General features: G+C 42.8%; 1 protein-coding gene across 3 annotated transcripts in view; it reads right to left on the reverse strand.

The window, feature by feature from the left end:
• LOC106594748 (transcription elongation regulator 1-like protein) overlaps positions 1-13,420 on the reverse strand; it is a 317,178-nt gene extending 303,758 nt beyond the window's left edge. For 2 of the 3 annotated variants that reach the window (XM_045687593.1, XM_045687589.1), the window contains exons 1-4: positions 12,728-13,420; positions 11,117-11,491; positions 7,339-7,485; positions 6,139-6,364 (exon numbers count right to left, since the gene is read on the reverse strand). In XM_045687593.1, the coding sequence (XP_045543549.1) occupies positions 6,139-6,364; positions 7,339-7,485; positions 11,117-11,437 (694 nt within the window). In that variant the 5' untranslated portion in view covers positions 11,438-11,491; positions 12,728-13,420. The remainder of the gene's footprint in view (positions 1-6,138; positions 6,365-7,338; positions 7,486-11,116; positions 11,492-12,727) is intronic. The other variant, XM_045687592.1, reaches the window with a different exon arrangement.
• Between the last annotated feature and the right edge of the window lie 377 nt (positions 13,421-13,797).

Raw genomic sequence — 13,797 nt, forward strand, 5'->3', positions numbered from 1 at the left:
AGTGCACTACTTTTGACCGATACCAATAGAGCTTTAGTCAAAGGTAGCATACTATATATCCGTATTTCGGATGGGACTTTAAACAGGTGTCCTGACTCTCTGTGGTCACTAAAGATCCCATGGCACTTATCGTAAGAGTAGGGGTGTTAACCCTGGTGTCCTGGTTAAATTCCCAATCTGGTCCTCATACCATCATGGTCACCTAATCATCCCCATCTTCCAATTGGCTCATTCATCCCCTCTCCTTTCCCCTGTAACTATCCAGTCAGTCTGACAAAGCATCTTGAACTCAACAAGTGAAGCTGACGGTAACTAAGGAACAAGGACCGCAGCAGTTTGATAAGGTCGAGTAGGGCTGTGACCCAAAATGAAACCCTAGTCCCTATAATAGTGCACTACTTTTGACCAGGGTCCTTAGAGCTCTGTTTATAAGCAGTGCAGTATGTAGGGTATAGGGTAGCATTGGGGATGCAGCCCAGGACTTCACCTTGTCAGCAGTCTGCTGAGAGACATGGTCTCATTAAAGAGGAAGATCCCTCCCATAAGCCTGTGATCCACAGCGAGGTGCTAGCCGCAGAACAGACAAGTATTCAATCATCCAGACAAGTAATTGATTGTATAATTACAACACAACACTGCACTACATGCCCACCCGTCTGTCAGACAGTCAACACTAACCAAGGGATTTCAGTTCTCAGCTTTCAGCCTGGAGGCTTTTAAAACTGAAGGAAAGCACAACTGAAAAATGCAATGGGTGGGTGAAGGTGATGGATGGACTGTCATGGGCTGGCTGGAGAAATACACTAAAAAACAACATCCTGTCAAGTATCTTAGAAGAAAAAGTATCCGTAGTGCAGATGTTTTTTCATGATGCTACTGTTAGGAAAGCATTTAGGAAGAACTAAAATTCACACAGCTGAGAGTTTGTTCATTTAAATGTCAACAGAATACATACTGTATATGGCCCACTGTAAAGAGGATACATACTGTATATGGCCCACAGTAAAGAGGATACATACTGTATATGACCCACTGTATAGAGGATACATACTGTATATGGCCCACTGTAAAGAGGATACATACTGTATATGGCCCACTGTAAAGAGGATACATACTGTATATGGCCCACAGTAAAGAGGATACATACTGTATATGACCCACTGTATAGAGGATACATACTGTATATGGCCCACTGTAAAGAGGATACATACTGTATATGGCCCACTGTAAAGAGGATACATACTGTATATGACCCACTGTAAAGAGGATACATACTGTATATGACCCACTGTAAAGAGGATACATACTGTATATGACCCACTGTATAGAGGATACATACTGTATATGGCCCACTGTATAGAGGATGCATACTGTATATGGTCCACTGTATAGAGGTTACATACTGAACATGACCAACTGTATAGAGGATACATACTGTATATGACCCACTGTATAGAGGATACATACTGTACATGACCCACTGTATAGAGGATACATACTGTACATGACCCACTATAGAGGATACACACTGTATATGACCAACTGTATAGAGGATATATACTGTATATGGCCCACTGAAGAGGATACACACTGTATATGACCCACTGTATAGAGGATACATACTGTACATGACCCACTGTATAGAGGATATATACTGTATATGACCCACTGTAAAGAGGATACATACTGTACATGACCAACTGTATAGAGGATATATACTGTATATGACCCACTGTAAAAAGGATACATACTGTATATGGCCCACTGTAAAGAGGATAAATACTGTATATGGCCACTGTATAGAGGATACATACTGTATATGACCCACTGTATAGAGGATACATACTGTATATGGCCCACTGTAAAGAGGATACATACTGTATATGACCCACTGTATAGAGGATACATACTGTACATGACCCACTGTATAGAGGATATATACTGTATATGGCCCACTGAAGAGGATACATACTGTATATGACCCACTGTAAAGAGGATATATACTGTATATTGCCATTATCACAGAGACATCTCCATTATCACATGGAATCATTGCCATTATCACATTGGATCATCTCATAAAGTGGACATAGTCTTTTGGCTACATCCAAAATGGCACCCTATTCCCTATGTAGTGCACTGTATAGAGGATATATACTGTATATGGCCCACTGAAGAGGATACATACTGTATATGACCCACTGTAAAGAGGATACATACTGTATATGACCAACTCTATAGAGAATATATACTGTACATGACTCACTGTAAAGAGGATACATACTGTATATGACCCACTGAAGAGGATACATACTGTATATGACCCACTGTAAAGAGGATACATAGTGTATATAGCCCACTGTAAAGAGGAGATATACTATATATGACCCACTGTAAAGAGGATATATACTGTATATGGCCCACTGTAAAGAGGAAACATACTGTACATGACCCACTGTATAGAGGATACATACTGTATATGGCCCACTGTAAAGAGGATATATACTGTATATGGCCCACTGTAAAGAGGAAACATACTGTACATGACCCACTGTAAAGAGGATATATACTGTATATGGCCCACTGTAAAGAGGATATATACTGTATATGACCCACTGTAAAGAGGAAACATACTGTACATGACCCACTGTAAAGAGGATATATACTGTATATGGCCCACTGTAAAGAGGATACACACTGTATATGACCCACTGTAAAGAGGATACATACTGTACATGACCCACTGTAAAGTGGAGATATACTGTATATGACCCACTGTAAAGTGTTTTATGTATGTAAAGCTGGAGATAAAATATGAAAATGATTATCCTCAAGATGTCCCTGAGGTCCTAATTATAGTGCAACCCTGAGCCATTCATTACTTCTGAGACATTCATTTCAGTACCTTACAGACTACATTTTACATGTACATTTTAGTCATTTAGCAGACGCTCTTGGCCAGAGCGACTTACAGTAGTGAATGCATACATTTCATTTCGTTTCATGCATATTTTTTTTGGTGTGCTACTAACTATAATAGAATGCTGTGCTTGTTCTGAGGGTGTGTGCAGCTTCTCAACATGGAAGACATATCACCAAGCTAACAGAGGAAATAAGGAGTATAGAAAAGTGTGGGAAATCATTTATACACCTGGGCAAGTGTAGAAAATCATTCAAGTGAACCAGCAATAAAAAGCACCCATATACCAATATACAGGACACAATATAAAGGACCAATATACAGGACCCAATATACAGGACCCAATATACAGGACCCAATATACAGGACCCAATATACAAAACCCAATATACAAAACCCAATATACAGGACCAATACACTGGACCAGGACCAATATACAGGACCCACTACACAGGACCAATACACAGGACCAAATATACAGGACCCAATATACAGGGCCAATACACAGGACCCAATATACAGGACCCAATATACAAAACCCAATATACAGGACCCAATATACAGGACCCAATATACAGGGCCAATACACAGGACCCAATATACAGGGCCCAATATACAAAACCCAATATACAGGACCCAATATACAGGACCAATACACTGGACCAGGACCAATATACAGGACCCACTACACAGGACCAATACACAGGACCAAATATACAGGACCCAATATACAGGGCCAATACACAGGACCCAATATACAGGACCCAATATACAGGGCCAATACACTGGACCAGGACCAATATACAGGACCCACTACACAGGACCAATACACAGGACCAAATATACAGGACCCAATATACAGGGCCAATACACAGGACCCAATATACAGGACCCAATATACAAAACCCAATATACAGGACCCAATATACAGGACCCAATATACAGGGCCAATACACAGGACCCAATATACAGGACCCAATATACAAAACCCAATATACAGGACCCAATATACAGGACCAATACACTGGACCAGGACCAATATACAGGACCCACTACACAGGACCAATACACAGGACCAAATATACAGGACCCAATACACAGGACCCAATACACAGGACCCAATACACAGGACCCAATACACAGGACCCAATATACAGGACCCAATATAAAGGACCCAATATAAAGGACCCAATATAAAGGACCCAATATAAAGGACCAATACACAGGACCCAACACACAGGACCCAATATACAAAACCCAATATACAGGACCCAATATACAGGACCCATCATACAGGACCAATATACAGGACCAGGACCCAATATACCGGACCCAATACACAGGACCCAATATACAGGACCAGGACCCAATATACAGGACCAGGACCCAATATACAGGACCAGGACCCAATACACAGGACCCAATATAATGAACCCAATATGAATACCAGCAATCACACCCCGTCATATCCCATAACATCGCATGCATCCCAAATGGGACCATATTCCCTATGCGGTACACTTATTTTGACCAGGGAACTAGGTCTACACCGGTCTAAAAATGTGGGCACAATCAGAATGAGGACAAGATCAGGACCAACGACTCATGTGAGAACCAGGTATAAATGGGGCTTAAAAGAATATGGTTCCAATTGGGATCACATAGAGACATCTCCGTAATCACAGACACATCTCCATAATCACATGGAATCATCTCCATTATCACATAGAAACATCTCCATTATCACATAGAATCATTGCCATTATCACAGAGACATCTCCATTATCACATTGGATCATCTCATAAAGTGGACATAGTCTTTTGGCTACATCCAAAATGGCACCCTATTCCCTATGTAGTGCACTCCGCTCAAAAGTAGGGCTCTGGTCAAAAGTAGTGGGTGGTGTAAGGAATAGTGTGCCATTTGGGGACTTTGTATCATCACATGATGGAGGTCAGATGAGAATAATGTAAATGTGATATAGGAAGGGAAAGGGGGAATCCTAGGGGGGGGGCTGCCATAATCGACATTCACGTCTTCGGAGCTCGGGGAACAGTGTGCTAACTTCCTTGCTCAGGTGCGGAACGGCAGATTTTGAAATTGTTATACATGACTTTCCTCATACAGTACTATACCTGGACGCTATGAAGTCCAGCACTAAGGCTTTGTCCGAAATGGAACACCATTCCCTATATAGTGCACTAGAGTCATATGGACCCTGGTCATAAGGAGTGCATTAAAAGAAGCAGCGTGCCATTTGAGACGTATCCACATTTCCCAGGTGCAACACAGCCTGGTTAAGCTCAGTGGGAGGTTGTGTTCTCCTTTAAACTCTTGTTGTTGTTTGGCTGAATCAGGAAACACTTCAGTCTTTCCTTTCATGGTTTGTTCTCCAATATTCCCACCTTTTTCAGTTCGTTTTCGTCAGATCACCAAGTGCCCTTGTCGCAGAGCAGACACCCAGCCCGAGTCCCAAATGGGACCCTGTTTCCTATATAGTGCACTACTTTTGACCAAGGTCATTTAGTTAATAGGGAATAGAGTCTCCATGCCTACCGAATATATGCTCTGAGTATCCAGAAGAAGTGCACTATATAGTAGGGAACAGGGTGCCATTTGATAGTCAACCTATATGTCAGTGTTTAGCATCGCCATACTAGTTTATCTGCAGAATAAACCCCTCTGGAGTCTTCCGTCCGCTTCCGTCAGATAAGCAGGGGAACGCTTCTACCCACTGACTGGTAAACGGTTCCACTTCAGCAGCCCTGAAACCAATGTATCTGAAACCAACGTATCTGAAACCAATTGTGTTTAATGAGGTTCCTCTTCACGCATGCCTCTTCCAACCCAACTCCCTCCTACACACTCACAGATGGTACGGCTCCTCCTAAAGTTTTAACAAGTAGCGTAAAATGCAGATTGACAGTGGATGCATCCCAAATGTCCACCCTATTCCCTATGTAGTGCCATAGGGACCTGGTCAAAAGTAGTGCACTATATAGGTAATAGGGTGCCATTTGGGACACAGAGGGTGTACTGCTGCTATCTCTCCAGTCTGTTTAAAAAGAGGGGATTAAACTTTGGGATCAGAAAGTTATTAAAGATGGTAACCATTATGAGGAGAACAGCTGATAGAAGGGGCTGTGGCTGAGAGGAGGCAGCGGACAGGCTTGTAAAGTATGGAGCAGGTAGCTAGGTAATACAACCAACCACTAACCTGATATACGTCTGGGTGACATGAGGAGAGAGTGGAGAGTCCTGGAGGCAGCAGGTCTGGGTGACATGAGGAGAGAGTTGAGACTCCTGGAGGCAGTAGCTGGCCTAGAAATGCTCATTGCCATTTGATTTGTCATCAACAATGGTTTTTCATGCCGCTGGAAAATTCCTATTTCCTCCGGAGTAAGCCAGGTGTTCTCCAGAGTTAGAGTGTTGTTCAAGTACGTCTAGAAACACAAGGGAGGCAGGAGTGTCAGGTACAAATAGAAAAACACAGACAGAGGCAAGTTCATGTTCAGATAAACCTAGAAACACAGAGACAAGATGTTGATCAGGTAAACCTAGAGACAGAGAGACAAGTTGTTGATCAGGTAAACCTAGAGACAGAGAGACAAGTTGTTGATCAGGTAAACCTAGAGACAGAGAGACAAGTTGTTGATCAGGTAAACCTAGAGACAGAGAGACAAGTTGTTGATCAGGTAAACCTAGAGACAGAGAGACAAGTTGTTGATCAGGTAAACCTAGAGACAGAGAGACAAGTTGTTGATCAGGTAAACCTACAAACACAGAGACAAGTTGTTGATCAGGTAACCCTAGAGACAGAGAAGCAAGAGTTTTCAGGTAAACTGGACTTTTGTGTCTGTTTATACCCTCCAAACAGATTCCCTGAGGTAGAGACACAGAGTTAAGGAAGAGTGTCTGGGAAAACCTAGAGACACAGAGAGTCACGATGTTGTTCAGGACAGCTGTTGTAAATCTTGAAACACAGAGACGACAGGCAATTCCACAATCATGGAAAGAAAACAAGACCCTCTTCAAATTGACCTGTCGTTGACAATTATGGGGCGGCAGGTAGCCTAGTGGTTAGAGCGTTGGACCAGTAACCGAAAGGTTGCTAGATCGAATCCCAGAGCTGACAAGGTAAAAATCTGTTCTGCCCCTGAACAAGGCAGTTAACCCACTGTTCCTAGGCCATCATTGTTAATAAGAATTTGTTCTTAACTGACTTGCCTTGTTAAGTAAAATAAAAAATATAGTGCTTACAGAGTAAACTGTCCTTAACCATTACATCTGAAGTCTGAGACCCAGGATGCATCTCAAATGGCACCCTATGCACTACTTGTGACCAGGGCCCATAGGACTCTATATAGGGAGTAGGGTGCCATTTGTGACTCAGACCAGGTTGTAGTGGTTTGTCTACCTTGTAGTCGGGGACCCGTTTCTCCACCCATCCTTTGCCACAGTGAGGAGGCAGCACTGAGCGGTACACATGCGGGAATACAGGGACCAGCTCCAGGTTGGCAGAAGGCTGAAATCCCAGCACGTGGTGGGGAGATGGCAGCTCCCACTGAGAGGAAATGAAACAATAGAGGACAGGAAATACACATCATTCAGGTTTAGAGATCTCATTGGATGATTCAAACTGTATTTCTGGAAGTAGCTTGAATTGCTTGTGGCAGAGGACTTTGCTGTCTTAACAAGATGCTAACAAGCACTACTTAATTAAAGAAGATAAACTAACAAGATGCTAACAAGCAGTACCTCATTAAAGAAGATAAACTAACACAATACTAACAAGAACTACCTCATTAAAGAAGATAAACTAACAAGATGCGAACAAGCACTACCTCATTAAAGAGGATAAGCAAACAAGCACTAACTCATTAAAGAAGACAAACTATACCAATAAATGATGGAACTCTAACCCATAAAAACTTCACCATTCCATGTCATGGACGATGAACGGTAGTTGGTAGGATGGCATAGTGGACAATGAACTGTAATTGGTAGGATGGCATAATGGACAATGAACTGTAATTGGTAGGATGGCATGGTGGATGATGAACGCTAGTTGGTAGGATGGTATGGTGGATGATGAACTGTAGTTGGTAGGATGGCACGGTGGATGATGAACTGTAGTTGGTAGGATGGCACGGTGGATGATGAACTGTAGTTGGTAGGATGGCACGGTGGATGATGAACTGTAGTTGGTAGGATGGCACGGTGGATGATGAACTGTAGTTGGTAGGATGGCACGGTGGATGATGAACTGTAGTTGGTAGAATGGCACAGTGGATGATGAACTGTAGTTGGTAGAATGGCACAGTGGATGATGAACTGTAGTTGGTAGAATGGCACGGTGGATGATGAACTGTAGTTGGTAGGATGGCACGGTGGATGAATTAAAGTCATATAGAACTAGGTAAGAGCTTGCAAACAGAACAGAACATAGCCTACTGTCTGTCACTGACAAGCCTTTAACCTGATATGGATAGGGGGCAGTATTTTCACGTCCGGATGAAAAAACGTACCCGATTTAAACTGGTTACTACTCTTGCCCAGAAATGAGAATATGCATATTATTAGTAGATTTGGATGGAAAACACTCTGAAGTTTCTAAAACTGTTTGAATGGTGTCTGTGAGTATAACAGAACTCATATGGCAGGCAAAAACCTGAGAAAATTCCAAGCAGGATGTGGAAAGTCTGAGAATTGTAGTTCTTCTTTTGATTCTCTGTCGAAACTACAGTATCTGTGGTTACGTTGCACTTTTTAAGGCTTCCATTGGCTGTCTAAAGCCTTCAGAAAGTGGATTGAGCCTTCTCCTGTCACTGGGCAGAGTATAGGAGCTCAGTTACTGAGTGGTCTGCCTGAGGACAAAGAGATTGGATATGCGTGTTCCCGCGAGCACACTGTTTTTTCTTTTCCTCCTTGAATGAATACACTTTTGTCCGGTTGGAATATTATCGCAATTTTACGTTAAAAATACCATAAAAATTGATTTTAAACAGTGTTTGACATGCTTCTAAGTATGGTAATGGAACATTTTGACTTTTTGTGTCTCGAATTGCGCTCGCGCGTTACCCTTTGGATAGTGACCTGAACACACGAGCAAAACGGAGTTATTTGGACATAACTATGGATTATTTCGAACAAAAACAACATTTCTTGTGGAAGTAGCAGACCTGGGAGTGCATTCTGATGAAGATCAGCAAAGGTAATACAATATTTCTAATACTAATTCTGAGTTTAGGTTGCCCCGAACTTGGCGGGTGTCTGAATAGCTCGCCGTGATGGCTGAGCTATGTACTCAGAATATTGCAAAAATGTGCTTTCGCCGAAAAGCTATTTTAAAATCTGACACAGCGATTGCATAAAGGAGTTCTGTATCTATAATTCTTAAAATAATTGTTATGTATTTTGTCAACGTTTATGATGAGTATTTTTGTAAATTCACCAGAAGTTTTTGGTGGGAATACATTTTCTGAACATCACATGCCAATGTAAAAAGCTGTTTTTGGATATAAATATGAACTTGATTGAACAAAACATACATGTATCGTATAACATAATGTCCTAGGAGTGTCATCTGATGAAGATCATCAAAGGTTAGTGCTTCATTTAGCTGTGTTTTGGGTTTTATTGACATATATGCTTGCTTGGAAAATGGCTGTGTGATTATTTTGGTCGATGTACTCTCCTAACATAATCTAATGTTTTGCTTTCGCTGTAAAGCCTTTTTGAAATCGGACAACGTTGTTGGATTCAGGAGAGGTTTATCTTTCAAATGGTGTAAAATAGTCGTATGTTTGAAAAATTGAAATGATTGCATTTTTGAGGTTTTTGTATTTTGCGCCATGCGATCCCATTGGCTGTTGGCTAGGGGTTCCGCTAGCGGAACGCCTAGATGTAAGAGGATAAAATGTATATAACAACAATGCACAGCTTCATTCTGGGGCTCCTCAGAATCCTTCACGATGGAAGTGCGTAATAAAAGCGTAATTTTCCGAGCATAGAGTTATGGATCTAGTCTCCACCAATCTACTCAGTCTTAGCCATCTATCCATGGTTCCGGACAGACAAAAGACGTTGGTCTCTCTCTGTGAGATACGCTGACTCATCCCACCAACCGCCACATTAAAAATCAATCACAAGCTTCTTCTGAAAAAGCTTTGCATTGCAAAATATCACATCAAACACCTGCTGTGTCTGTTGCTGCGTTCATTCTCCTCTCCTTTCCTCTCCTCTCCTTTCCCCTCCTCTCCTTTCCTCTCCTCTCCTCTTCTTCTCCTCCTTGCCACCAATAGTAAGTGCCTTCTACAGTATCCTCCCTATGAATGGTGGTTAACGTTGTGAAAAAGTCAAGGTCTACATCAGTGCCAATATGCCTGACCTGTCTTGATCAAGTCCGCTCTCTGCTCTCCTCAGATTAAATATCACACTGTGTTTGTCTGTGTGAGCGGGATCAGAGGACCCGGGGGAAGAATGTGCTCTGATCATCAGGATGCAAAGAAGACACTAAAGTACCGCTGGTGCAATCAGAGACCCACTGCAGTCACACTACACTATAGGCCACTCAGGGCATGCATATGGAAAATACTCTTGACATTGTGCATGGGTCAGTTTCCATAAGGAAGGACAACATCCTCTGTAGCTCAGTTGGTAGAGCGTTGTGCTTGCAATGTCAGGATTGTGGTGGTCGATTCCTGGGACCACCCACGCGTTAAAAAAAAATGTATGCGCACATGACAGGAAGTGGCTTTGAATAACAGCGTGTGCTAAATGGCTTATTTACATTATACCAACCACCAGGGCATGGAGTTGATAAGTTGTCCCAAAAACATTTTCATTCTTCAGCAACATAGCAAAACACCCCAGCTGAAGTGATAATGCAATCCCCTTTGAAATCTGTATGCATAGTAACAACACAAGGACACTGTGCTGTACGGGCCAGTTTCCATCAGGCTAACTAGACCAACCCAGGGCATGTGTGTATCCGTTCGTGCATGTCCATGCATCCGTGCGTGCGTACATGTGTGCCTACCTATGTGTACGAGTGCAGGTGAGTGTCTGTCTCTGTGTGTGTATTCCCCTATCAGTGTGTACATGAATGTTGTTCAGGTTTATAGCAAACACTATTTATCATTCATAATAACCATAATTCTGAAAAGATCAAGTTTTATCTGATAGCAACCTACCTGCACGTTCTGTAGGGGAAACTGACTGATGCCAGGGTTAGCTGCTGCTGTGTGTGTCGGTATCCTGGCCAGAGGCAGGAAGGGATCACAGGAAAGCTGCCAGCTGGAGACGGCTTGGAGCAACGGAGGAGGGTGGTGATGGGAGAGCAGGAAGGGGTGGTGATGGTGTGGCGCGGCAACAGGGGCGGTAGTGGCACCCAGCCGGCAGAGCCCCGAGGCAGCAGCAGGACCAGGGCGAGGGAGCATCCACAGCCATGGAGAGGCATCTCTCTCTATCTGCCACAGCTGTGGCTGAGCCTTCAGTCGCCCCACAGGGATCATCCCTACATTCTAGACCACCACACAACACCTGGAAAGGCTGGGAGGGACCCTAGACTTCAGAGAGGACATTGTTTCATTATTATCAAGCAGGTTGATAAAGGATGGGAGACCTGGTGAGAGGCACCTGCCCATACGCGCGCACACACACACACAACAGCTAGGCATTGACAAGCAGCTAGGCACACACACACACCACTCACTGGAAATACTCTACACAACAAGTAATTACAGCGCTTGTAGGTATTGATTTTGTGAGGTGATTTTGAGAGGTATCAGACAGTATCACTCATAACTGTACATGTAGTTAGACGGGCAGGATGGATGAAAACAAGAAATATAAAGAAACATTATGATAAATGACTTATGACAGATGGTTTGATAAAAAGCCACGATGCAGGCAGCCCATGCACACATTAATTCCATGCATGGTCGGCGGGGTGAACGGGAGAGGGATAAAATAACAACAATTAGCAGGTGTTCTAGAATACCGTAAATGGGGTTCTATCGGGTTTTATGGAGAGCGAGTTCCAGAGGCTGTTATTGAGCTGCGCTGAGAATGTGAAAAGTATGAAATCCAAAAGGTGCACTACTATAGAACACCGAGACACATACACGTTTCAGACTATGAAAGACGCCAAATAAAGTATATATCGCGTATTTGCACTCTGAATTTGGCCTCTCGCTTAATATTCAGGTTTTCAAACCTCTTCTCTGGGACCCTCAGACGAACTAGCTCACCTGATTCACCTATTCCAAGGGCTTGATGATTCATTGAGAAGTTAAATCAGGTATGCAAGCTGTGTAATCGTTCAAATAATTGGAACGGCTGGGGTTCACCCAGGAGACGTTTGAAAAACCCCTGGTCTAATAGACGTACTGTTTTTTTCAATAAGGAAAAATGTGATTGATTGATTCCCACATCTGTTAATTTACATATTCTACTGTAGGGAAGGCTACCAAGACAACGGAGACCAGCTGGCAGCTTTATAAAATTAGCTCTACAACTTGGAGATGCATGTTGGTAAAATCCTTGAAAATTGTGTAATCCCTCCCAAAAAATATCTGCGTTAAAATATAAATCAATAAGAACACACGGGTTTAGTTGTCTCCCTTGTTCCGCACCAGATGCACCCTGTCAATGAGAGGTAACCGATCACTCCAAATTAAATAAGAATAACAATGCGTTTAGTTTGACATTCAAATATGGGAATGAATAACACAATTGAAGTTTGGATGGAAAGTTAATTTAAAAATCAGTCTTCACATTGAATCAGATATCCTCCACCTCACCTATAATGCGTTGTAGGCTATCAATCCCTTCAGTTGTCCACTATTAACATAGGTCGTCCAGCATTTATGGATTAATTTTCCGTTGGTAATTTCAATCCAAAAAATGACTACGCTGTTTATCCTATCCAAATATCCAAAACATGCAGCCTTGTCGTCAGGTAGGCTACAGTATAGCCAGCCTACAACGGAGGCACTGAGGACATTCGTTCGTTTATGAAGCGCAGGACATCTTCTAACGGTGACGGTTGGTCGGTGAGTGATGGTTTGTCAGAAAAGAGAGAGAGGAGTTCGAGCCCAATGGAAATCTTGTATTTGCTGTCACGGATAATCTCTTCTCACCCTGATACCGTTTCAGCCTCTTCCCAACGGAACGTCACCCCTAACGCAACACCGCACCGCTCAGAGGCACGGCTTACTCCACTCACTTCCCCCCAATCAAGTCATAGGGGATAGGTTGGACTAGCCATAGTTTTTCCTGTTTCAGAAAACTTCCTTTAGTGCAAAACGTGAAAACATTCCTAAGCGACTGGAAAACGTCTCCAATGAGAAGTGAGAAGCTACTGCGCACCTCTCTCGTTCTCTATCTGTCTCTGCATCATCCGCTACCACCGTGGAGTCTGGGCTGCTCCTCTCTAAACAGCAGCAACCCAGTGCGCTACTGTAGCATAGTGTCCTTCCCACATCTCCTCTCTCGGCACCAGGGGTTTTGGATACTGTATGGCAAGTCACATGGAACACAATCTAATCACATGAATGACGCACAATCTTACCAGCATTCAGAAGACATCACTGTAGCGCGTGGTAAATTGAGCCACCTGGGGGTAACCTAAACTTTGACTGAGTGTTGTTATATATTCTGCTGTTTATCAGTCATAAATATTTCGCTTAAAGGCAACATACTGTGGGAGCAGAACGCGTTATATTCAGAACAAATGATATGGGAGTGTACACATGTTTGAAGCGTGTGTCCCCCCTCCCTATCTGTTTTAGAGGGAACATTGTAACAGTTACAGTCATATGTTTGTTTGGTTTTCCGTTCCATTGTCCAAAAAAGTACAATGAGCACAACG

Source organism: Salmo salar, chromosome ssa01, assembly GCF_905237065.1.
Source record: "Salmo salar chromosome ssa01, Ssal_v3.1, whole genome shotgun sequence".
NCBI classification, from domain to species: domain Eukaryota; kingdom Metazoa; phylum Chordata; class Actinopteri; order Salmoniformes; family Salmonidae; genus Salmo; species Salmo salar.